Here is a 27,926-nt window from a genome sequence, read left to right on the forward strand (position 1 = left end):
GTCCCCGCACTAATTTCTATGAAAAATTTATTTACTGTGTTCATTATATAGTCTATTTAAAGATTAATTTTCAGTTTTGTTCGAAACATCTTGTTATTATTTTATATAAAGACAAACATCAGAATTAGGCGATTTACCCAGTTTGCGTCCATAAAATCCAATTTGCGTCCACCCGCTGGACCACTTCGCGTCCACTCGCTTAGAAAAGGAATAAAAAGGTGATATTTTTATGATAATGTAAAGAGAGATTGGATTTTAATAATTTATTTATTGAAGAATTATAGTTATTTCAAAATCAAAATATTAACATTAATAAATCACTATAAAGAAAATAAAACACCTATTTATTCTTCTAAACATTGATAGAACTTAAAATTTAAAAACAAATTAGGTACCTATGTAGCAAGTAAATAGTAATTCCACCTTTAAAATTCAACAATTATCTGTTCTGTGAATTTTAAAGGATCGATAGAGATAGTAAGCAAGATCACCCTGCAATTACAATCACAGCAGCCTTTCGCAGTCCACTACTGGACATAGGCCTCGACAAGTTCTGCTGCCCGTCTTCGACTTGTGTATTTCAAAGCCAGTAGTTTTATTTATTTTTATTTATTTATTTATTTAACACCAACAAGATAGACACTGACAATAGACACATATAATCATAAACAAAGTATCTTAAAAGGTAAGCGTTATCTTAATTATAGGTGTTACACGCATTCTATTAATTTAAGCACGTATACATAAAGATTGTTATAACGAACGATATTAATTAAAATACATTAAAAAACAATTCTAACATAGTAAAATAAAGTCCCGATCAATTGACCATACAGTTGAAATGAAAAACAATCTGATATGATTTGATTGTAAAATTAAATTAACATTAATGAATAAATCGCAGTTATTATAAAACTAAATAGTACAATCTAAAATTGATAACTGAAAATCTATTCACATAAATTAAAAAAAATGATATATAATTATTAGAGAATAAAAAAAAAACATTAAGGAATTATGTCATGCAATTAAAAAAGATCATCAGCTATTATATATTTAAATATTGATAAGTTACTTGAAAAAATGTCAATAGAAACATTAGGATCGGGTTGTTTTACCTTTTTTTCAATGTTTTTTCTGCAATTCGATTTGTAAAACGAATTATAACTCATCATCAGCCTGTTAATTGGTGAATGGCGTCCCTGACGAGTCCGGGTGAATTTTTCAACAAATGGAGTAAATGAAGATGGTCTTGCTGCTCTTGAAGGGGCATGAAAGTTTAATTTATTTAATAAGTAAGAACTGTCAATGACACCATTCACCAACTTGTGCAGAAACACAAGATCGTGGAGACGTCTTCGATTCGCAAGTGGTGGAAGTTTAAAATACTTTAGTTTTTCCTCGTAACTATTGAGCGACCTAGGTATATCATGATAAAAGGAGAGGTGCTGTAGGAATCTTTTCTGTACCTTTTCAATTCTTTTACAGTAGATATCGTAATAAGGATTCCACACGACACTACCATACTCCAAGTTGCTACGAACTAGGGCTGAGTAAATAATAATTTTTGTCTGGGCGTTTTTGAAATCTTTACAATTGCGGATTATAAAGCCAAGGGTCTTAAGGCTTTTGCTGACAATATTGTTAATATGAACATGGAAACGGAGTCGATCATCAAGCACTATCCCCAAATCGCGCACATGAGACACCTCTGATAAAATGCTACCCTCGATAAAGTAAGACCTTCTAAGCGTGGTTTTCTTTCTCGAGAAAGAAATAACCTGGCACTTGTCCGTATTAAGGACCATGCCATTGCTCTGACACCATAACACCAATCTGTCCAAGTCGCCCTGCAAGAGTAAAGCATCAGCATTGGAACAAACTGGTCTAAATACCTTAAGATCGTCAGCAAATAAATAACAATTCGAATTGGTGAAACAGCTACTGATATCGTTAATGAATATGTTAAATAAAAAAGGCCCTAAATGGGAACCTTGAGGTACACCTGTACGAGCGGCAAATCGAAAAGAAGCATAACCGTTAACGACAACAGTCGATGTTCTGTTTGTGAGGTATGATTGGAACCAAGCTAACAGTGGTCCCTCTATGCCGATGTTTTTTAGTTTCTTCATTAAAATGACATGATCAACCTTGTCGAAGGCCTTACTGAGATCAGTGTATATTGCATCCACGGATTTGCCATCATCAAGAGCCTCAGTAATGTCCTCAACAAAGGAAACAAGATTCGTGGTTGTTGAACGAGCCCTCACAAATCCGTGTTGCTCCTCTGCTACATGATGCTTGAAATGCCATGTGATAATAGGGCAGATGAGCAATTCAAAGGCCTTAGCGAAAACTGAAATGATAGAGATGGGTCTGTAATTTTTGATCTCCTCTCTATCCCCGCTCTTAAACAATGGCAAAACCAATGCCTCCCTCCACAAAGTTGGATATGTGCAGGTATGAAGCGAAGTGTTAATAATTAATGTTAGCGGTAAAGCCAAAGAACTAGCGCAATTAGAGACAAAAACAGATGGAATACCATCTGCACCAGCCGCCTTAGAAGGGTCAAGTCTTTTTAACACTTTATAAACTTCGTCCACAGAAAAAGATAGTAAAATGGGAAAGTTATTACTGCACACAGGGACCATATTTGATGATGAAAATTTTGTTTTCGTATCACTACCGTAAACCAAAGAAAAGTGCCTCGCGAACGCATAATATATACATATATTCGCATTAAATATTAATAATACTGTTATGTTTTCTTCTTCGTTACTTGGTTTTATTTGATACTAGCTGTGCTCGCGACTTCATCCGCGTGGAATTAAAAAAAAATATTTTTCTGTTCGTAGAATTACTAAATAAATAAATTTCTAAAATAAAAGTAGCCTAAGTTACTCCTTATTACATTAGCTATCTGCCAGTGAAAGTCCCGTCAAAATCAGTCCAGTCGTTTCAGTGATTAGCCGGAGCAAACAGACAGACAGACAGACAAAAATTCTAAAAATGTTATTTTGGTATATGTACCGTGTATAAATCAATATGCATTTAGTAAAAAGCTGTTACTTTAATATTACAAACAGACACTCCAATTTTATTTATTTGTGTAGATAAGTTTTGTACCCTCTTGGTCTGCACCCACTGATTTTGTCCAATATCGGAATAGCATATTTTTTTGCATAGGTGTTGGTCTTACCGATTTCTTCTTCTCTTTAATGTCATGCAAAACTTCCCCTAAATCTTCCTCTGTGTGTTCTTTTTGCCTTCTTCTTTCTTATCTGCAAAGAACTCATCTTAAACAGAAAAAAAAAGAAAGAAATTACTTATTTCATTCAAAGTAGAATAGGTATTAAACTTGTAGTTATTAGTTTTATGTATTAAACTTATAGCATTAATTTAAGAAATGGACGCGATTTAGTTTTATTATTAATCCCTTTAGGTATAGTTTGCGTCCATGCGGACGCAAAGTGGAAGTTTTATAAATTCGGTGTAGTAGTTCGCGTCCACCTTATTTTGACTGTTAACTATTAAAAAAATAAGCAACTTCATAATTATTATAATTCCTTTTATCATAACCAACGCCTAGAAACAGCTATGTATCCAAAATAGACATAAAACAATAAAAGACTTACCTTCAAACGAACCGCTGCCCACTATTTTCTTCTCATTATTCCGTGCTTTCGCGCTCTCTTGTTGAACAGCCCTCACTAACTATTTTTTTTTACCCAGGATTGCTTGGACGCACGGAACTTTTGTCTATGCGTGCGTGCCTCTTATACATTGAGGTATTGCCGGTAATTACTTTTCGACTTATTGGTGTCTTAGTATTCTTAATTTAGAGACTTTTCAAAGTGAGATCCGTAAAATGGAGGCGAATTGGGCGATGGACGCGAACAGGCGCAATGACCCTATGTAAAATTGTTACGAAAGAAAGTATTTTTAAATATCGATATAATTTGCTTCACTTCTATATTTATTCCATTTCCTTAAAAAAATACTTTGATAAGAAAATTAGTATCTTAATCGGCATTATCTCGTGTATTTTTCGTCGCTAGCATGACTAGCTTCGCTCGCTTCGATCACTGTCGATGGCGTCTTTGTTTCTTATTTCACTCAAACGATCGTTCCACTTTCGCTCTTCGGCCGCGGCGTTGAGTTGCCGTGGTGATGAGAGTGTGTTCGATAATCTAGCATCGGGTTTGCCGAATCGTGTATGAATTGCCATAGTACGCTTATAGGGCAGATATGAGGATAAACACATACTTTGGTTGAGAATGTAATTGGTTGATAATAGTAATTGTTTTTAATTTCAAACAAATAAAAAAATTAATTTCCATCGACATGTCTATACATGAACATGAACGTACATGTATGTATTTGTATCATGTTTGTACATGTCTATACATATACAATAAATAAATACATTACAAGCGGCCGCCCGCGAACTTGTACGCATGGAGTTAGTTATTTGCACATAATTTTTATTCATATTCGAAATAATCTCTCTTTATCATAATAATTCTTATACTTAATTACCATTTAAAACCCTTCTGCCATTATTACCTACTTTAACTTCATTAAGATTGGACTTCAGTACAAACTATCATCCCGTGTTTAAACCCCATTACGATATATCGATGCCATACGAGTCCTATGTTTTTAAACCCATAAGGGGGTTGATTTGTTCCGTGAATATCTACCTTTTACCGTTTTGAATGTAATTCTTAGAATTAGTGATGAACGTTTAAAACATGTCAATAATACACAACTTATTTGTAACATGTAGGTACGTTAACAGTCGGTAATGAAGTAACTAGTTCCATTGACAAAATCTGAATCATCAATACAAAATACAAATTAAGATACATCGATGCCACCTACGCATAAATCGGAGTTTAGTCTTTTAGTTAAATAATACTTTTTAACCGACTTTAAAAAAGGAGGAGGTTACTCAATTCGACCGTATATCTCTATCTCTATATATATATATAAAAGCGAAAGGTCACTCACTCATCACGAAATCTCCGAAACTATAACACCTACAAACTTGAAATTTGGCAGGTAGGCTCCTTATAAAACGTAGGCATCCGCTAAGAACGGATTTTACGAAACTCGACCCCCAAGGGGGTAAAACGGGGGTTGGAAGTTTGTATGAAAGTCCTATGTTTTAGAAGTAGAGACTTGAAATTTAAAATGTATTATTTATTATTCTTGGGCTTAATGGCAATTAAAAATGTATGCTCTATAGATGGTGAAAATGTGTCCAAATAATGTATCTTTAGAAATCAACTCCCTTTTGGGGTTAAAACGGGGGATAGTAGGTTGACTCACTCATCACGAAATCTCCGAAACTATAACAGCTTCAAACTTGAAATTTGGCAGGTACGTTTCTTATAGGGCGTAGACATTTGCTAAGAACGAATTTTATGAAAATCGACCCCCAAGGGGGTAAAACGGGGGTTGGAAGTTTGTATGAAAGTCCTATGTTTTAGAAGTAAGAGACATGAAATTTAAAATGTATGCTCTATAGATGGTGAGAAGGTGTTCAAATAATGTATCTTTAGAAATCAACTCCTTTTTGGGGTTAAAACGGGGGATCGTAGGTTGACTCACTGATCACGAAATCTCCGAAACTATAACACCTACAAACTTGAAATTTGGCAGGTATTACAGGATTTAATTGGGGTTGATAGTTTGTATGAAACATATACAGCAGCTATAAGTTCGCCTGATAGGTTATTTATACTGCAGCCTGAAAATAAAACTAAAAATGTGGTGTATAGGGAGGTTTTATAAAAATAAATATTAAATTATACTAAATTGTGCCTTTGAAAAAGTTACTCAGAGTGATAAGCATTTCAAATGACTGAAATAAAAAAATAATTTAAAGCCTAAGCCGATTTTGATGAGAGTTTCACTGGAAGTTTGCCGGGAAAACTTTGTGACAAACTGATTTCAAAGCGGGCGAAGCCGCGGGCACAGCTAGTATTATATATTTTTTATGTATGTTCGGGAATAACTTCGTCGTTTATGAACCGATTTTGATAATTCTGTTTTTGTTGGAAATGAGATATCCTATGTGTGGTGCCATGATAGTAAAACCAAGATCTGGTGATGGGATCCCAGAGAAATCGAGGGAAACCCTCGAAAATCCGCATAACTTTTTACTGGGTGTACCGATTATGATGATTTTTTTAATCGAAAGCCAATGGTTATCATTTGGTCTTATTTCAATTTCATCGAGATCGAGATCCGATTACAACTTTTGGAGTAATCTTTGATAATACGTATTTACTTGACTATTTTTTCGTCTACATACGTTGTATTACTTGTCGATGTAATCGAAGTCTGTTTTTTCGTTTGCGAACAAATACAATTATTTAATGACCGATAATACATAGATTTAGGCTTTTCAGAGAAATATGTCACTAATGAATATAGTAGGAAAAGCAAATAATAATACGAATGTTTTAAAGTTAACCTCTCTATTCTTTTATTAGTTGTCTGTCAATCATATTACATTTTTTGGAGCTCTAAGACCATGTTACACCAGACCTGTCAACGTTACATCTTAGATATCCAAAAAGAAATTATAATTATTATACTACACACATTTATACACCATACTACATATTCTGTAACTGTATTATTATCTTAATATATGTAAATTACGCGTCACGTTGTTAGTCCACGATGGACTCCTAAACTACTTAACCGATTTTAATAAAATTTGCACACAGTGTGCAGACTCATCTAACTTGAAAGATAGGCTATATTTTATTTTGATATATGTAATTATTATATTTTAGAAAAAAAATAAGGCGGTACAAATGTTCGCCAATTCAGCTAGTATATATAGGTACCTATATATACTAGCTGACTCGGCAAACGTTGTCTTGCCGCTAAACGCTATTTAAAAATAGGGGTTGGTGGTAGAAGGGTGAAAATTTAGGGTTGTATGTATTTTTTAACGCCAAATCATAATAAAATAAAAAATAAATACTTTTCTAAAATAAAAATAGGAGTAGACCACCCTTAAAATTTAGGGGAAAAAATAGATGTTGTTCGATTCTGAGTAGTGTTGCCCAAATGCAAGAACAAGACGAGACTTAGCCAGTCTTGGTCTTGGTCTTGCGCCAATACACCTGGTCTTGGTCTTGGTCTTGGTCTTGCGCTCCCAGTCTTGGTCTTGGTCTTGGTCTTGCAGCAAGAGTCTTGCAAGTCTTGCAATTACCTATTAGTCTATTACTATTTATTAAAGTTTACTTTAAATCTTAGAAAAACGTATTAGAATTGGAACATTGTGAGCTTAGTATAAACATAAGCATTAGAATTAACATAGCCATAGTAAAGATCAAGCAGATTAATAAATAACTGAAGATTTAATAAGAAATTCGAAAAATCAACTGACCTATATGTCGTTTTCCATGGAAGTAACTGTTTCTTAATAAACATTTATGATTTATAAGCTTACATTTGCTAAAACATGTAAAAAAACAAATTAATTACAATAACTTGACTGTATTTTAAAGAACAATACTTATCTGTCTAGAAAGAGATTGAACCCTCAACTTATAAGAAATTTAATAAAAGAGTTTTACGATTTATCATTTATTTGAATAAAAAATAAAATACAACACAAATCAACAGTTTTATCATTAGGTTATGATACTTTATATCAATTTTTTTGACCAAGAATTAATACAAAGTAACCATCTGGCTGACTCATCACTTAACCTATTTCTATGTTTTCTAATTACTAATGATGCTTTAGAAAATAACCTCTCAGCAGGTACTGAAGTTGCAGGTATCGAGAGAAAATCACGGGCCATTTTCGATAAAATCGGATACTCTGTCTCATGCGTCCTCCACCAATCTAAAATGTCTTCCGAGCTGGCAGTTCTTGGTTTTCTCAGGTACTCCTCCAACTCGTCTATCACTAAGCCTTGAAGACAAGATCCAGATGACGTCGAGGGACATTCATAGAGTTTATCAAAGTCTATTACGTCTTCATCTTCATCACATACTTTATTTTCTTTTTCTGGTAATTCCAGAGATTTGTTCAGTGAGTGTAGAATTCCTAAGCGTACCTACCTATACACCGAACTGTTACACCTAACTACTCAGTGAAATAGCGCTAAGTCCTAGCTGCAAGACGCAAGAGTCTTGCAGGCTATGTCTTGTTCTTGCTCAAGTCTTGCACGGTCAGTCTTGGTCTTGGTCTTGCTAAAAATACGCGGTCTTGTTCTTGGTCTTTGTCTTGCAAAAACGCAAGAACAAGACCAAGACTGCAAGACCAAGACTGAATTTGGGCAACACTAATTCTGAGACCTATCCGATATGCACACAAACACCGCGACACGAGAATTTTATATATTAGATATTTAGAACTCGTGGCCCCGTTTTAAGCTATTATTAGGGATTACTCTATCACGTAATAAGCATTAAGTGTAATGACAAAGTAAGCATTCTACGTCTTTGTTCGTGAAAATTTTACTACCCGTTAACACGGTGACATGATTATTAGACGAGCTTTTTTCGTGGAATTTCGTGTCATCACGTTAATGACGAATATGACAACGATTCGTGTAGCGACGTTCGAGCGTTCATTGTTTGAATATTTTATTGTTAGAAATAAGTCAGCGTTTATTTGAAAACGCTTTTATATGAACAACTATTTAACATGGTGAACCGCCATACTTTTTTTCTCGTGATTATTTTCATTATTTATCGTTGTGTCCATTTGTTATAAGTATTCTTTGACGGTTCGCAGGAAAGTGGACATAAGGTGCCAATCAAACCACTAATTGCAAATTCAACTAGCAATAATCGCACCTCGGATTAACCTCATTGGTTACGATTTTGCCTCTGCGCAAAGAACCGTCAAAGATTATTTTCATTATTTCAGGTTTTCTTTTATACAAACTTATCCTGACAAAAACAAAAAAAAAATGTGTTGGACTCCTTAACAACCGTTACCTGTGTACCTACCTAATTATATTTAAAAACTAGCTGTACCTGCGACTTTGTTCGCGTGGAATTTATCAAAAAAGTAGCCTCAGTTACTCCTTACTATATCAGCTATCTACCAGTGAAAGTCCCGTCAAAATCAGTCCAGCCGTTTCAGAGATTAGCCGGAACAAACAGACAGACAGACAAACATATATATTTTGGTATATGTATCCATATGCATTTAGTAAAAAGCGATTATTTTAATATTATAAACAGACTTTTATTTATTTGTATATAATAAAATTTTCTATTAAATGAGTATCTCTCGAGTGTCAGCGTCACTTGTTGCACGAGACCTCTCTCACCACAGGACAACAAACAAGACTCATCGTATTTTTGTCATACCACGGGCCGTATATCGATTCGTAAGGAGTAATTTCCGAAAAGAAGCGTTATTAAATTAGCTGCAATAATCCGGAAGCTATGCGCGAACGTAAATTACGACACCTGATTTTTATTTATACACATTTGATATTCACATGACACGAACGTAATCTTATTTATTGTTTTTTTTTCTTGTAATTTAAGTGATGGAAAGTGATTTCGAAATGGATTATAGTTTCGTTCGTCAGCGATTAAGTGTGATCGTTTGTTCAGCACGTAGCTATTACTTTCTAGACACGATACTATTCGAATGTGTTTAATCGGATCACGTCAGTCTCATAATCCAATAAATGTCTGTATAGCATTCTTCACTATATCATTTAAAACATTTGCGCACGCATTCTAAATATCAGTTTATTTATACTATTATAAAGTTGAAGTATTTGTTTGATTGATTGAATTGATTTGGTTGCTAATATTCGAAGATAAGGCAGGCTATAGGCTATATAACATCAGGCTACCATTTAAAGTAAAGCATTAATGTTTGATATTTAAAAAAAAAATGGAACATTTGTTCCCTTTGATAGGATAACATGCGGTAATGTAAAAACAAATATGTGAAAAAAGTTGCTGGCAAAAGCTAGTAAAAGAAAAAAGTGGAGCTTTATTAACCGACTTCCAAAAAAGGAGGAGGTTATCAATTCGACTGTATTTTTTTTTTTATGTATGTTACATCAGAACTTTTGACCAGGTGGACCGATTTCGACAAATTTTCTTTTAATCGAAAGGTGGTGTGTGTCAAGTGGTCCCATTTAAATTTATTTGAGATCTAACAACTACTTTTCGAGTTATATCTAATAATGCGTTTTTACTTGACGCTTTTTTCGTCGACCTACGTTGTATTATACTGCATAACTTTCTACTAGGTGTACCGATTTTAATAATTCTTTTTTTGTTGGAAAGAGGATATCCCTAGTTTAGTACCATGATAAGGAAACCAGGATCTGATGATGGGATCCCAGAGAAATCGAGGGAAGCTCTCGAAAATCCGCAATAACTTTTTACTCGGTATACCGATTTTGATAATTTTTGATTTAATCGAAAGCTGATGTTTATCATGTGGTCACATATACATAAATTTTATCGAGATCTGATAACTACTTTTTGAGTAATCTTTGATAACGCGTAGTTACTTGACTATTTTTTCGTCGATCTACGTTGTATTACTCGTCGATATAATTGAAGTCTGTTTTTTTTTCGTTTGCGAGCAAACACAATTATTGTTTATTTTTATTAAAGGAAAGAACTATTATATATACATAATAGTGTCTTGTATACCTGTTTGTGTGTACGTGTGTGTGTGTGTTTCAATTAGAATTTCTGAAGTAAAGCAAAGGCATAAACTTGTTACTTGAAAATTCCACATCGAGATCAAACTCAATTATTGCCAGCGTATTTACCTTGTTTCAAGAGCGTCTCTGTTCCCAGTTCGTTTGTTTACGTCCTATAATAGATTCCCTTTGTGGTCGGAGGCAGGCTCGCCATGCGTTATCTGAACGGCAGGTTGCTGACCTTGTCCCGGTTCAAGATAATTATAACCGCGTTTTATGTTCAGTTTCTATGTTTTGGTATTGTAACTTTCTTTGATTTGATGACTGCATTCAGAACTTAGTAATTTTCGTGATCGTATTTGAGTTTTCAGTTTTTTTTTTGTTTTTAGCTGGATTCTACTAATATTATATAATATGTGAAAGTTTTTGAGGATAGATATAAGTTTGTTCCTTCTTACACAAAAACTACTGAATAATAAAACTTGGTACGTTGATAGCTGGAAACCCAGAAACATATACTTATAATCCCGACGTTCACGCAGAATCGGAAATAACGTGGGTGAAGCAGCGAGGTGCTGCTAGTAGGTTTCGTAAAGAAGGACACCAGTCTTTAGTTTAAATCTTACGAACGATGCATATGATAATTTACAAGGGTTATACTTGTTGAGGGTCTGTTACACTATTTGACTGTTAACGGTTTCCAACTTATACTTTTTTGATATATTACATATTATTTTTTACTATCGAATTTTACTATATTAATGAAATAATTCTATTCGTAAATAGTAATCTCGATGTCTGGAAGTCTATGACAGCTCGATTTTTGCGCCATTTTCTGCTACGCACGACCCCTGTATGGAACCAGCTGCCACCTACGGTATTTCCGAACCAATACGACCTAGGGACCTTCAAAAGAAGAGCATATTTATTTTTGAAAGGCCGGCAACGCGCCTGCTAATCCTTTGAAGTAGCGGGTGTCTGTGGATGTTGGTTTTCACTTACCATCAGGTGAGCCAACTGTCCGTTTACCCCCTATTCTATAAAAAAAAAATCCTTAAATTGCCGTTTATTAATTAAGGAGAAATAGGTATTTTTACTGAGGGTAAGGCACAGCAAGAAATTGCCTGCTCAAGCGGCCCGACTGGGGTAGTACCTAGACCTTACAGAAGATCACAGCAGCACACATGTGTTGCGCTGCCGGTGGTGAGTAAGGTGATCAGAGCTCCTGCGGGGAATTGGGGATAGGGCTGGCAACGCGCTTCGGATGCTTCTGGTGTTGTAGACGTCTATAAGCTACGGTAATCGCTTACGTGATCTGGTGAGCCGTATGCTTGTTTTCCGACCTAGTTATAAAAAAGGTCGTGCTGGTCTGTTCTACCTTGCTGCATTGCTTACTACATTTGCTGGACAAACTTTATTCCCAACCGGAGAAATACACTCGAAATGTAATATTTTAACTTGTTTTTCTTTGTTATGATGATTTTATTTTTCGGTTTAAGCGAATTGTTTTTAATATGTACGATTTTATTTTTGTGTTACCCACACATTAGGAATTCTAAACATTTTTGAATATCATATCAAAAATTGACCGACGAATTGTTTTTCTTTATTAAGTCTTCAATGCTACAATTATACCTTAACTGTCTTTATATAGTCTTCCGCTGTCATACAATTCCGTAAATTAGAAAATGATAACAGTAAGAAAGTGTTCAGTTCGCACGCTTACAATTTACAGCGACGTAAGATAATCCTTCCGAAGTCGATTAGTCCGTTATGCAAGGCGTTACGTCATCGGCGCTAAGGTGCATTGCATGCATCTTATGAACAGTTATTAATCAAGTAATGTAGGTCGATTGTGCGGTTTGCAAATCGTAAATAAGTCTTAGGCTTTCGTAAAGATCTCATTTAAAGACCTCTGTCATATTATATTAGTATATTAATTAGTCATAACTACCGGCGGAGTTTAAAAAATATTCGTCCGCGCAATTTTCGTAAAAAGGGGTACTTACAAAGTTTTTGCTTCACATATTAATATATAGATTACTTGTCGATGTAATAATTTCGCTTTTTTTTCGTTTGCGAGCACATGCAAATATGTTATATTAATTTATAAAATAGCGATTTAAAAAGTGTTTTAGAAGCATAGAATAAAGTAATTTTTCATTTTGAAATTACTATAATTATAATGTTCATATTCATACGCATATCATATAAGTAAAAAAGTCTTAAAGGTATAAGTTCGATTCCTCGACATCCAAACTGCGTTATGCTGCAAATTACCCCCGTATCCATTTAAATCCCCGCTCGAAGTTAATGCGTCTCGTCCTCCCCTCGCCGATGGGTTTATGTATCGAACAGATGTTGCATTATTTTGGGCTTTTTGTTTTAAGTCTGTAGTGTAGGTACTGTTTGATTTTCTATCGTAATTTGTTTTATTGATTTTTTGTATCTGTCTCCAAAATACGAGTATGTCCTTAAGTCGTGAATTAAGAAGGAGTATCTCCGTTATTGAGGTATTTGTTCTATAGTAGTAGTTTTTGATATCTGTCGAGAATTCTTAGCGCTTGATTTTGAAGTGACATTTATTTTTAAACTATCGCTGTGTCTCGCGATTTAACCCACGTAATTTTGTATATCGTGGGAATATTAAAATGAAAAGTACCATATATTATTCTGGATCTAGCTAATGAAACTGAAACTAGCAGCTAGCAGCTAGCAGCCAAAATTAAATGACACTGAAACTAGAAGCCACGCTTTATATCTCTTAAAAAAGCAACAGATTAAGTTGTAACTGTACAGAAATTAGTGACGTTATATCATCTCGCTATGAAAAAGATCTAAAGGGTAAATTCCACCCCTTCTATTTTTTATATTTAAAAACCCAAACAGGGAGGTTAATTCGATATAAAAGCAAAAAATCTATGTCTTTAAGCATGAAATAAGGTTAAAATTTAAATCAAAGGTCGTTTAGAATATTAAAAAAAATTAGAAAAAAAGGTAAAAAAATAAATAATCCACTTTTATTATTTTTTTAATATTGCAATTTCCCTAAGGAGGCAATTATATTGTATTTGTGAAAGTAATCATATCTCTGCTCGTGGACACTACATTTTGTTGTAACTTCGTAAAAACCTTTCTATTCCTGTCTAGAATCGATGATAAAAATTTCAAAAGGGATACTCAATCCCTTCTATTTTTTTTTATTTTTTTTCTCTAAGACAATGCCTATATACTACTTTTTCAAATGTCTATATCTCTGCTCGTGGACACTACATTTTGTTGTAACTTCGTAGAAGCCCTTCTATTACTGTCTAGAAACGATGATAAAAATTTCAAAAGGGATACTCAATCCCTTCTATTTTTTTTTATTTTTTTTTTCTCTAAGGCAATGCCTATATACTACTTTTTCAAATGTCTATATCTCTGCTCGTGGACACTACATTTTGTTGTAACTTCGTAGAAACCTTTCTATTACTGTCTAGAAACGATTATAAAAATTTCAAAAGGGATACTCAACCCCTTCTATTTTTTTTAATTTTTTTTTTCTCTAAGACAACGCCTATGTACCATTTCTTCAAATGTCTATATCTCTGCTCGTGGACACTACATTTTGATGTAACTTCGTAGAAACATTTACATTACTATCTAGAAACGATGATAAAAATTTCAAAAGGGATACTCAACCCCTTCTATTTTTTTTAATTTTTTTTTTCTCTAAGACAACGCCTATGTACCATTTCTTCAAATGTCTATATCTCTGCTCGTGGACACTACATTTTGTTGTAACTTCGCAGAAACCTTTCTGTTACTGTCTAGAAACGATGATAAAAATTTCAAAAGGGATACTCAATTCCTTCTATTTTTTTAATATTTTTTTTTCTAAGACAATGCCTATATACTACTTCTTCAAATGTCTATATCTCTGCTCGTGGACACTACATTTTGTTGTAACTTCGTAGAAACCTTTATATTACTATCTAGAAACGATGATAAAAATTTCAAAAGGGATACTCAATCCCTTCTATTTTTTTTTTCTATAAGACAACGCCTATGTACCATTTCTTCAAATGTCTATATCTCTGCTCGTGGACACTACATTTTGTTGTAACTTCGCAGAAACCTTTCTGTTACTGTCTAGAAACGATGATAAAGATTTCAAAAGGGATACTCAATCCCTTCTAATTTTTTTATTTTTTTTTTTCTCTAAGACAATGCCTATATACTACTTCTTCAAATGTCTATATCTCTGCTCGTGGACACTACATTTTGATGTAACTTCGTAGAAACCTTTACATTACTATCTAGAAACGATGATAAAAATTTCAAAAGGGATACTCAACCCCTTCTATTTTTTTTAATTTTTTCTTCTCTAAGACAACGCCTATGTACCATTTCTTCAAATGTCTATATCTCTGCTCGTGGACACTACATTTTGTTGTAACTTCGCAGAAACCTTTCTGTTATTGTCTAGAAACGATGATAAAAATTTCAAAAGGGATACTCAATCCCTTCTATTTTTTTTTTATTTTTTTTTTCTCTAAGACAATGCCTATATACTACTTCTTCAAATGTCTATATCTCTGCTCGTGGACACTACATTCTGTTGTAACTTCGTAGAAACCTTTATATTACTATCTACAAACGATGATAAAAATTTCAAAAGGGATACTCAATCCCTTCTATTTTTTTTTCTCTAAGACAACGCCTATGTACCATTTCTTCAAATGTCTATATCTCTGCTCGTGGACACTACATTTTGTTGTAACTTCGTAAAAACCTTTCTATTCCTGTCTAGAATCGATGATAAAAATTTCAAAAGGGATACTCAATCCCTTCTATTTTTTTTTATTTTTTTTCTCTAAGACAATGCCTATATACTACTTTTTCAAATGTCTATATCTCTGCTCGTGGACACTACATTTTGTTGTAACTTCGCAGAAACCTTTCCGTTACTGTCTAGAAACGATGATAAAAATTTCAAAAGGGATACTCAATCCCTTCTATTTTTTTTTATTTTTTTTTTTCGCTAAGACAATGCCTATATACTACTTGTTTAAATGTCTATATCTCTGCTCGTGGACACTACATTTTGTTGTAACTTCGTAGAAACCTTTCTATTCCTGTCTAGAATCGATGATAAAAATTTCAAAAGGAATACTCAATCCCTTCTATTTTTTTTTTATTTTTTTTTCTCTAAGACAATGCCTATATACTACTTGTTTAAATGTCTATATCTCTGCTCGTGGACACTACATTTTGTTGTAACTTCGTAGAAACCTTTCTATTCCTGTCTAGAATCGATGATAAAAATTTCAAAAGGGATACTCAATCCCTTCTATTTTTTTTTATTTTTTTTTCTCTAAGACAATGCCTATATACTACTTTTTCAAATGTCTATATCTCTGCTCGTGGACACTACATTTTGTTGTAACTTCGTAGAAACCTTTCTATTACTGTCTAGAAACGATTATAAAAATTTCAAAAGGGATACTCAATCCCTTCTATTTTTTTTATATATTTTTTTTCTCTAAGACAACGCCTATGTACCATTTCTTTAAATGTCTATATCTCTGCTCGTGGACACTACATTTTGTTGTAACTGCGTAGAAACCTTTCTATTACTGTCCAGAAACGATGATAAAAATTTCAAAAGGGATACTCAATCCCTTCTATTTTTAATTTTTTTTTTCTCTAGTTACAACCCTTTTGAAATTTTTATCATCGTTTCTAGATAGTAATATAAAGGTTTCTACGAAGTTAAAACAAAATGTTGTGTCCACGAGCAGAGATATAGACATTTGAAAAAGTAGTATATAGGCATTGTCTTAGAGAAAAAAAAAATAAAAAAAATAGAAGGGATTGAGTATCCCTTTTGAAATTTTTATCATCGTTTCTAGACAGTAACAGAAAGGTTTCTGCGAAGTTACAACAAAATGTAGTGTCCACGAGCAGAGATATAGACATTTGAAGAAATGGTACATAGGCGTTGTCTTAGAGAAAAAAAAAAAAATTAAAAAAAATAGAAGGGGTTGAGTATCCCTTTTGAAATTTTTATCATCGTTTCTAGACAGTAATAGAAAGGTTTCTACGAAGTTACAACAAAATGTAGTGTCCACGAGCAGAGATATAGACATTTGAAGAAATGGTACATAGGCGTTGTCTTAGAGAAAAAAAATAAAAAAAAAATAGAAGGGATTGAGTATCCCTTATGAAATTTTTGTCATCGTTTCTAGACAGTAATAGAAAGGTTTCTACGAAGTTACAACAAAATGTAGTGTCCACGAGCAGAGATATAGACATTTGAAGAAGTAGTATATAGGCATTGTCTTAGAGAAAAAAAATAAAAAAAAAAAGAAGGGATTGAGTATCCCTTTTGAAATTTTTATCATCGTTTCTAGACAGTAAAAGAAAGGTTTCTACGAAGTTACAACAAAATGTAGTGTCCACGAGCAGAGATATAGACATTTGAAGAAATGGTACATAGGCGTTGTCTTGGAGAAAAAAAAAAATTAAAAAAAATAGAACGGGTTGAGTATCCCTTTTGAAATTTTTATCGTCGTTTCTAGATAGTAATATAAAGGTTTCTACGAAGTTACAACAAAATGTAGTGTCCACGAGCAGAGATATAGACATTTGAAGAAATGGTACATAGGCATTGTCTTAGACAAAAAAAAAAAAAATAAAAAAAAAATAGAAGGGATTGAGTATCCCTTTTGAAATTTTTATCATCGTTTCTAGACAGTAATAGAAAGGTTTCTTCGAAGTTACAACAAAATGTAGTGTCCACGAGCAGAGATATAGACATTTGAAAAAGTAGTATATAGGCATTGTCTTAGAGAAAAAAAAATAAAAAAAAAATAGAAGGGATTGAGTATCCCTTTTGAAATTTTTATCATCGTTTCTAGACAGGAATAGAAAGGTTTCTACGAAGTTACAACAAAATGTAGTGTCCACGAGCAGAGATATAGACATTTAAAGAAGTAGTATATAGACATTGTCTTAGCGAAAAAAAAAAATAAAAAAAAAAATAGAAGGGATTGAGTATCCCTTATGAAATTTTTATCATCGTTTCTAAACAGTAATAGAAAGGTTTCTACGCAGTTACAACAAAATGTAGTGTCCACGAGCAGAGATATAGACATTTGAAGAAATGGTACATAGGCGTTGTCTTAGAGAAAAAAAAATATATAAAAAAAATAGAAGGGATTGAGTATCCCTTTTGAAATTTTTATCATCGTTTCTAGACAGTAATAGAATGGTTTCTACGAAGTTACAGCAAAATGTAGTGTCCACGAGCAGAGATATAGACATTTGAAGAAGTAGTAAATAGGCATTGTCTTAGAGAAAAAAAAAAATAAAAAAAAATAGAAGGGATTGAGTATCCCTTTTGAAATTTTTATCATCGTTTCTAGATAGTAATATAAAGGTTTCTACGAAGTTACAACAAAATGTAGTGTCCACGAGCAGAGATATAGACATTTGAAGAAGTAGTACATAGGCGTTGTCTTGGAGAAAAAAAAAATAAAAAAAAATAGAAGGGATTGAGTATCCCTTTTGAAATTTTTATCATCGTTTCTTGATAGTAATATAAAGGTTTCTACGAAGTTACAACAAAATGTAGTGTCCACGAGCAGAGATATAGACATTTGAAGAAGTAGTATATAGGCATTGTCTTAGAGAAAAAAAAAAATAAAAAAAAATAGAAGGGATTGAGTATCCCTTTTGAAATTTTTATCATCGTTTCTAGACAGTAATAGAAAGGTTTCTACGAAGTTACAACAAAATGTAGTGTCCACGAGCAGAGATATAGACATTTGAAGAAGTAGTATATAGGCATTGTCTTAGAGAAAAAAAAAATAAAAAAAAAATAGAAGGGATTGAGTATCCCTTTTGAAATTTTTCTCATCGTTTCTAGATAGTAATATAAAGGTTTCTACGAAGTTACAACAAAATGTAGTGTCCACGAGCAGAGATATAGACATTTGAAGAAATGGTACATAGGCGTTGTCTTAGAGAAAAAAATAAAATAAAAAATAAATAGAAGGGGTTGAGTATCCGCTTTGAAAATTGTCTTATCTTTTCTTGATAGTAAAGAAAAGGTTTCTGCAAAGTTACAACAAAATGCAGTGTCTATGAGCCGAGATATGATAACTTTAATAAATTTTATTTAATCGTCTGCTTAGAAAAAATCCCAAAATAAAAAAAAATTAAAGTAATTTTTTTTTTTATAATCTTTCTTGTTATTATAAATTACCTTTGTTTTCAAATTTTGACCCTATTTTATGCTTAGTAACATTAATTTTTTAACCGACTTCCAAAAAAGGAGGAGGTTCTCAATTCGACTGTATTTTTTTTTTTTTTTTTTTTTTTTTTTATGTATGTTACATCAGAACTTTTGACCGGGTAGACCGATTTCGACAAATTTTGTTTTAATCGAAAGGTGGTGTGTGCCAATTGGTCCCATTTAAATTTATTTGAGATCTAACAACTACTTTTCGAGTTATATCTAATAATGCGTTTTTACTTGACGCTTTTTTCGTCGACCTACGTTGTATTATACCGCATAACTTTCTACTGGATGTACCGATGTTGATAATTCTTTTTTTGTTGGAAAGGGGATATTCCTAGTTTGATACCATGATAAGGAAACCAGGATCTGATGATGGGATCCCAGAGAAATCGAGAGAAACTCTCGAAAATCCGCAATAACTTTTTACTGGGTATACCGATTTTGATAATTTTAAATTTAATCGAAAGCTGATGTTTATCATGTGGTCACATATAAATTTTATCGAGATCTGATAACTACTTTTTGAGTAATCTTTGATAACGCGTAGTTGCTTGACTATTTTTTCGTCGATCTACGTTGTATTACTTGTCGATGTAATTGAAGTCGGTTTTTTTTTCGTTTGCGAGCAAACACAATTATTAGCTTTTATATCGAATTAACCTCCTTTTTTAGTTTTTAAATTTAAAAAAAAAGAAGGGGTGGTATTTACCCTTTGGATTTTTTTCCATAGTTAGATGAACTAACGATACTAATTTGTGTAAAGTTACAAATCAATCTGTTGTTTAGAAGCAGAGATATAAAGAGTGGCTGCTAGTTTCAGCGTCATATCTAGCTATCTATATATCAAGTTTCATTACACATTAACATCCATTCAACAATCAACTCTTACTCTTACTCTTTAACCGAATTCATAGAAGGAGGAGGTTACTCAATTCGACTGTATATATATATATATATATATATATATACATATATATATATCTTAATATATATAAATCTCGTGTCACAATGTTTGTCCTCAATGGACTCCTAAACTACTTAACCGATTTTAGTCAAATTTGCACACCGTGTGCAGTTTGATCCAACTTAAAAGATAGGCTATATTTTATTTTGATATATTATGTTATTATTATATTTCAGAAAAAAATAAGGTGATACGAAGTTCGCCAGGTCAGCTAGTATATATATATATTTAAGTATGTTCGGGGATAATTCGTCGTTTATGAACCGATTTTGATCATTATTTTTTCGTTGGAAAGGAGATATCCCAAGGGATCTGATGATGGAATCCTAGAGAAATCGAGGGGAACCCTCGAAAATTGTAGTAGTGCGTTTGTTAATTTATTTCGTTAACATACGTTACTGTTTTACGTTACTGTTTTTTTTTCGTTTCCGAGCAAACACAATTATGTAATCTAGATATTTGAATGTAATAACAAATTTTAATTTTATATGTTCCCGCGTTTCAGGACGCATTCACTCGGCGATTGTTTCCGGGGTGAACCTGGAGACAAGGTCGGTGACGGTAGAATGGTACGAGCGTGGAGAGACGAAGGGCAAGGAGGTGGAGATAGACGCCATCCTCGCCTTGAACCCTGAGCTCGCTGGCCAGAGGAACCACACGCCACACCTCCAGCCCATGCCCAACAAACTAGCCAGGGTATGTAACCAAAAACCAATATTTTCCCATTGAAGTAGCTGACCGAAGTAGGCTTTATCGTTATTTCAACTGCGATTAAAATTAAGCTTATCTAGTAAGTTTTGGATTTGATTAAATCAGAAAATCAATTATAAAATATATCTTATTAAACGTTTGAAATGTTATATTACTAATAGTAATATTATTTGTTATTGGTGTAGATCACGGAAATAGTTTGCTATGGAACGAAGACTTGTAACTCAATATTATTGATAAAAATAATAACAGATAATAAAATAGAATTTAATTTAAATTAATTTTAGAATATATAATATTGTTGAATCTACCTGATTCTTTTTTTATATAAAAAAAAAGTTATGTAATCAATACAACGAAGAAATAAAAACCTAAACATGCATCTATATCGTTGCATCCAGTTTTGCGATACAAGCAAAGTAGACGTTCATTGAGACTGCACTAGCAAAGGGAAGTGTAATGGAAGCATTTCTGCATTTATGCCGTACGTCGTATACCTACGTTGGTGAAACACGAAAAGTTACTTTGCAATATGATGCACTCTGACAACTCATCGTCTGTATAGATACAGCAGGAAATATCACAGCTAAATAACATTGCTCTCAATTAGTGCTGTATTTTTGTGGTAGTAGCCAGAGTTCCTCCTGGTTTCAATCAAGTTCCATCAACTTTATCATACGCTTGTTTGCCACATTTGTAATAAATAATACCCACAAGGAAGGATTGTTTAGAATCAGACACGGGCCTTCCTAACTTCGCGAGATACATATTATATTTTTGCACTATGCAGCGTCAGCCGGTGACTAATCTATTTCAATCAGGTCAATGGACACATCACTCTCGCCGCTGTTGGCGAGACAATTTGCCAATTCACTTGCGGAAGCTATGCTCGGTCCGCTAGCGTATTGGACGATAGCGATTAACAATGATACTCTCTGTGATTTATGCGCATGATTGGTTTAGGATTAATTGAATATTGGTATCAGTTTTATGGGCCAGTAACAATACAATTATATTAATAATGCGTAGATATTTTATAGATATATTTTTAAATTAGCGAAATGTTTTTAATCAATTTAAAGTAAACAAAAACAAAATTGTTTAATGTGGTTCAAAATAAATTTTAATTTACGAATCAAAAATATTGACATGGACTACATAATGACGTTGGACTAAATACACAAATGCAGTTAATGTATTAGGTTCTGCGCTGTGCTACTTTGTACTCTTTGATTTCGCGAGTGAATTGAAAGGAAGCATTGTATCGATTAGCTGAGCATTTGTACGGTACCATGTCGCGATCACCCCCATTGTTTGGGTCGTGAAGCACGTTGCTACTCGACGCTACAGTTGGCAGGGCATATCCGCGACAACCGAATGTGCTGTCAGCCCATGACTTCGTGGTTCTTTATCAGTACTTTTGATAGTTTCAACATGCCTATCGCTGACTTTCACATAGAAAAGACCTAGTCCGTGCAAGGTGATGAATGAGAAGTGATAACTGTGTGAAATCATCACCGGACTAAGGGGCATTTATTGTCACTGCTGTCCAGCAAAAAATGTAGAAATGTTTCCATACATCATCAGTTTGCAGGTGATCATTTGCATATTGCACGTAGAGATCATAGCTTGTCGAATATTTGTTTTAAAAATTGCACAGTTACGAATCCAATATTAGTTCGCGCACGCCGTTCATCAAGTCACTCGCAAATACCGTTATGGATCTCACCTCGAAACGATAGATAAATAAATATGTATTATGTATATGATATTTAATAGATACGTTTCCGTCGGAGTTTGTCGATGTCGATCAGAATCGATGGATAAAAGTTGCGTGCTCAGCGGACTGTGTTCGATCTGACGATAATTAATGTTCCGACGACCTTCTAACTCATATCGCCGACGCACGCCGGACACCGGCTAGCATCGATTTACTACACTTGCCCGTTTTAACGACGTAGTTTCACTTTTCAATCCGAGTGGATCGTTCAGACGTTGAATGGGATCCGATGCATAGTAAGTAGATATGTGTATGTCCAATGGCACATGATTGTTTGTGGTGGCTGCGAAGGACCCATCCGGCTCGTCGTCCGACGACGGCGGTTTCCTGCGTGAGGGTGCGGAGGTCGAGGGCGCCGGCGACTCGGGCCACACGCTGCCCGTGCGCAACTCACGATCGGTATACTCAAAGCACTAAACATCATTCGCACTTTGGATACCGCATGGAGCGGACGCATCGCCGGTCGCTCGGACACTTTAGATTACGTTGCTCACGATTTTTGATTTGCACACGAACAGCTTTTTATTATTTTTCTTGACTTTATTTTGTTTGGTTGTTTTTTTGTCACGCTCGTGCATTAATAATATTGTTACATAATCTGAGTTAATGGTAATTCATGGTGACGAAACCGCAACCAATCAAAAGTTGCCTTGTTTTTTTGTATAATATTTTTCAAATATCTGATTCACTTGTTAAGTTTAGGCATACTTGTGTACAGTTACGTTTACGGAATTCATTTTATTTGGAAAAGGCATTCGTGTCAACGGTGATATCATCAAATATAGATGATTCATCGATCCTCGCTCATCTCTAACCGAGTTGATGTTTTGGAATAATCGGATGTTTATTTCCTCGTAGAATAATTTAAACAATAAAATTACCAGTTTTGTGTTTAAAAATAAATGCACAGCTATAGTATTAGGAGCGTTTTTATAACAGGAATTAACGCACGCAAAATGGTCTAATAATGTTTTCATAATGACCAAAAAATATTACATGATTGCTCTTGATACACTAAGTAATACTAATTTAATGTTATTTACAGTAAAATTAAATACAATTAATTGATAAAAAGGAGTGTGCCATGGACAATTTAAAACCGGCTATGGTAATGAAGTTGGAACCTTATTTGAACACAGTACATTGCTATAACATTCTGAAGCCTTAACGCTATTGTAATAAAGGTGACATTTCATAAGCGAAGGCTCCTCATGACATGAATCATCAGTTTAGTGCATGCTCGGCTGTAGCTAAAAAGAGTAGCGGGAAGGTAGACCGCTTCCGTTTCGATTTCGGCTACGGGAGTAATTGTTGTTATTTATAAATAGTTTATTAATTACCACTTGTAGAGCCAAAACAGTTTTTTTTATTGGCCTGTAAAGTTCGAACATAAAACTGGCCTAGAGGAAATTGATGGGGGTATTTAAGAATGTTAAGATAATTTGTGACCGTTTAAATAATTTTTGTTGTTTAATTTTAATAATTATATCAAGGGACATAAGTACGTATCTTTATTGTTGGTATTAAAGATTTAATTTTTGAGATTTTTTTGATTGACTGCTAAACGATTGAACGTAAATAGACACTTTGTCACTTGTTTTGTGAAATGGTAAAGAAAAAAACTTTAATGAGTATTTCGTAACCTTTTGGTCTGTAATTGCAGAAATTACTTTTGGATTGCCGTTAAATTTGAACAGTATGTTTTTTTTTGGTTCGTCCACGTTTAAATGAGGGCCTTCCTTATTCCGTTGTAAATTGTCGTCTACTGGCGAACTTAAATTGTCTGGAATACGTTAGTAATTAGTAATGAGAACAACTCAAATCTTAAGACTTTTTAGTAAGAGTAATGTTTTTGTGATTCTGAAATGTAAGTGCAATTTAGTAATAATTAGTCCTACTGATTATTTGAATACTTAACTGGAGAGTATCAGGGTAGGGTAGGCAATGCACTTGCGGTGCTTCTGGTGTTGCAGGCGTCCTGGTGTTGCAGGTGGGCCGTATGCTTGTTTACCACCCTAGTTATTTAAAAAAGACCTGAATTTCCAAGGTACATATTTCTAATTCCAATCTATATATATTTTTAATCCTGCTTTACGATAAAATTATTCATCTTCCTAAGTCTGCTGTAGTAATCAGTTCAAAAATGGTCGTCCAGTGGGCGATATTTGAAATCATAGCGGTCGCGTTCGACTGTTTTGGGTAACATTATTGAGGTCTATATATTAGGTGTTATATTTGAAATATAGTGTTATTATGACCAATGGGAATATATTATCATATCAATGATTATTATCTAAGAGTTTCATCAGTGCCAACATAATTGATTTCGCTTATGTCTCAAAAAAGAGGTGGTACAAAGGACAATGTTTAGTGCGGTCGGCGTATCACTCTCAATAGAATTTGAAGATAAGGGAAGAAATAGGATATTTTCTTAGTAAGCTTTTTAAAATTAGTAGTTAATGTATCTACTTACAGCTATTGTGTTATTGTAGAACGAGAAATATAATTAAGTACAATTTAATTTGATATTTAATGTTTACAAAATGGTCTAGACACGAACATAAAACCAAATTAGTGATGTACCTTCACAGATAAATTTCTAATCAAAGACGTTTTGCTATCGATCCTATTAGTAATAATTAAATGTATGTCAATACGAAATGTCAAACGCTTTTATTTTTCGAAACAAATATATTGTTCCCTAGATGATCTTCTTGGTTAGTTATAGTCGATGACGATAAATGAAAAAGCGCTTGCAGTTAAAATAATTAAAGTTAATGCAGAATATAAATAGAATTCCTATGAAAGAAACGGTAAAATGCAAAATAATTAAGAGAAGGAATTGCGGAATATACAACCTTAAGGAAATTTAAATTGAATTCTTTAATTAAAACTTACTTCTATAAAATAGAGGTTGAAAATTGAAATATTTTATACTACCTCTTTTGTGTTCTTACTCTTTTAAAACTATGTCTATGACTAAGAATAGTTAATTTTTAATAGTAATGTACCAGTAGTACCTTATTTCTTTGATTTATTAGTAATCAATTGAACAAAGGGTGAAGTGAAGAACAAAATGTCCTAGTTACATAATTTTCGTATCATAATTTTAATGAACTATATTTTCAGTAATTTTCTCGATTACGAGCAAAATAAGAAATTAAACTTATTTTTTTTTAATGCTACATCCAAACAAGTGCTTAAAAATATAGAACCTTAGGGTAATATTTTTAAAATTAGATACATTATCGTTACTTATTGATCGGCTCTGAAATTATATTAGAATTTTGTACATTAATCCAATATGGGCGTGTACCGTTTATACGGTACCATGTTATGTATTTGTAGATCAATTGTTAGCCTGAAGAAGTTTATTGAATACTTAGTTAGATTTACCGCTTATGAAATAAATAAGCCCGCATGCGTGAAATGCTTTAAGTTTTTTTTTAACTCTAAATGCGGGTAAACCAATAAATGTACAGTTTTTAGTTTTTAGTTCCGTTTTTCTTTTATTATAAATATATTTTCAAATGCTAATTGAGATTGGCGTTTGCTAAATTTTTTCGGTTCTTTTGGTAAAGGCTACTTTACTTTTTTTTTTGTAAATATTTTTTTCATATTTCTAGCTTTAGCTATTGTTTTACTATGTGTACTAGATGTATTTAAATGTATTATAATGTGTGTGTTTCTGTTTTAGGATATGACACGGCAGTCTATACCGGTCGCAACTAAAGGTAAGTTGAAGGTTTACTATTATAATTTTTTTATTTATTTTAGGTATTTGTATGTTTGTGTGAAAATGCTAAAGTATTATATTTATTATGTGTCCTACCAATATGAGGACATTTTTTGTAACCGATGGAAAAACACTTGGTCTAAGATTCGACCTAGACACGACCTTCACCCATCTGTTTAATGAATTAAAATTATTTTATACTAGCGACCCGCCCCGGCTTCGCACGGTTGCAAAAACTATTAGTGAGTCATACATATAACCCTTCCTCTGGAATCACTCTATTTACTAAAGAAAACCGCATCAAAATCAGTTTCGTAGTTTTAAAGATCTAAGCATACAGACAGCGGCAAGCGACTTTGTTTTATACTATGTAAATCTGCTTTGTATATTAAAGAAATCGTGAACATGTGGTATTAATGTTTAACCGGTTAATATTTTATTATATTCAAATATATGTAAGGAAATCGAAGATAATTAACTAGCTGACGACTTTGTATTTATTTCTATTTTTTTTTATATAATCCTTGTTTTGATAGTAAAAAACATAAAAAAAAAAAAAAAAAATTGGTTCATTTGTTCGGAAGTTGTAGATTTCAGCGATTAATTATTGTTTACATACACTATTTCATTACACAATTTATTGTTTAAATTTCCAAGAAAAATAACAGGAAAACGTTACTTTACTAGAAATTTATTGGTGGGTTAATAATTTTTAACCGACTTCCAAAAAAGGAGGAGGTTCTCAATTCGACTGTATTTTTTTTTTTTTTTTATGTATGTTACATCAGAACTTTTGCCCGTGTGGACCGATTTCGACAAATTTTGTTTTAATCGAAAGGTGGTGTGTGCCAATTGGTCCTATTTAAATTTATTTGAAATCTAACAACTACTTTTCGAGTTATATCTAATAATGCGTTTTTACTTGACGCTTTTTTCGTCGACCTACGTTGTATTATACCGCATAACTTTCTACTGGATGTACCGATTTTGATAATTCTTTTTTTGTTGGAAAGGGGATATCCTTAGTTTGGTACTGTGATAAGGAAACCAGGATCTGATGATGGGATCCCAGAGAAATCGAGGGAAACTCTCGAAAATCCTTAATAACTTTTTACTGGGTGTACCGATTTTGATAATTTTTAATTTAATCGAAAGCTGATGTTTATCATGTGGTCACATATAAATTTTATCGAGATCTGATAACTGCTTTTTGAGTAATCTTTGATAACGCGTAGTTGCTTGACTATTTTTTCGTCGATCTACGTTGTATTACTTGTCGATGTAATTGAAGTCGGTTTTTTTTTCGTTTGCGAGCAAACCCAATTATGTTGCGGTTTGTTCCAAACTTGTTTGTGTTCTGACATTACTAATTTTTCTAGAAAATTATATTTGAATTGAGTGAAATGGAAAAGTTTCTAATAAGATTTTGATTAAAAGTTATTCTGATCATTACTATTTGTCTAAAATAATTGTAAATAAAATAGTTATATGACTCTCAAGTGATATAAAAGGTAACAATAAAAGTAACAATTATAAAACTATAATACTGTTATATTTCTAAGATTAAATTAGAATGATTATGCTGGCATTAAAATTAAAAAAATAATTACTGCCTCATTATTTTTAAATTAATAGGGTGGCAGTCTCACCACACGGTCATAAAACTACTTGACTTGACCTAATGCCCTATTGCCCTATTGCCTTTTAGGTGCGGAGGGCTTCCACAGTGAGAGCAGTATCATTTGTCTGTGATCTTGAGGAAAGCTTAGATGCAC

At 33.2% G+C, this 27,926-nt stretch overlaps 1 protein-coding gene and 1 non-coding gene across 2 annotated transcripts in view; one reads left to right on the plus strand and one right to left on the minus strand.

Annotated features, from left to right (window-relative positions):
- LOC123658328 (kinesin-like protein Klp10A) overlaps positions 1 to 27,926 on the plus strand; it is an 87,854-nt gene that overhangs the window by 33,721 nt on the left and 26,207 nt on the right. Inside the window, exons 2-3 of the mRNA XM_045593767.1 lie at positions 20,430 to 20,620; positions 26,113 to 26,149. Of these exons, the coding sequence (XP_045449723.1) occupies positions 20,430 to 20,620; positions 26,113 to 26,149 (228 nt within the window). The remainder of the gene's footprint in view (positions 1 to 20,429; positions 20,621 to 26,112; positions 26,150 to 27,926) is intronic.
- Positions 8,683 to 8,883, minus strand: LOC123658469. Its single transcript, XR_006743882.1, has one exon. It is a non-coding gene; the product is annotated as a U4 spliceosomal RNA (small nuclear RNA).

This window comes from Melitaea cinxia, chromosome 1 (genome assembly GCF_905220565.1).
Source record: "Melitaea cinxia chromosome 1, ilMelCinx1.1, whole genome shotgun sequence".
NCBI classification, from domain to species: Eukaryota; Metazoa; Arthropoda; class Insecta; order Lepidoptera; family Nymphalidae; genus Melitaea; species Melitaea cinxia.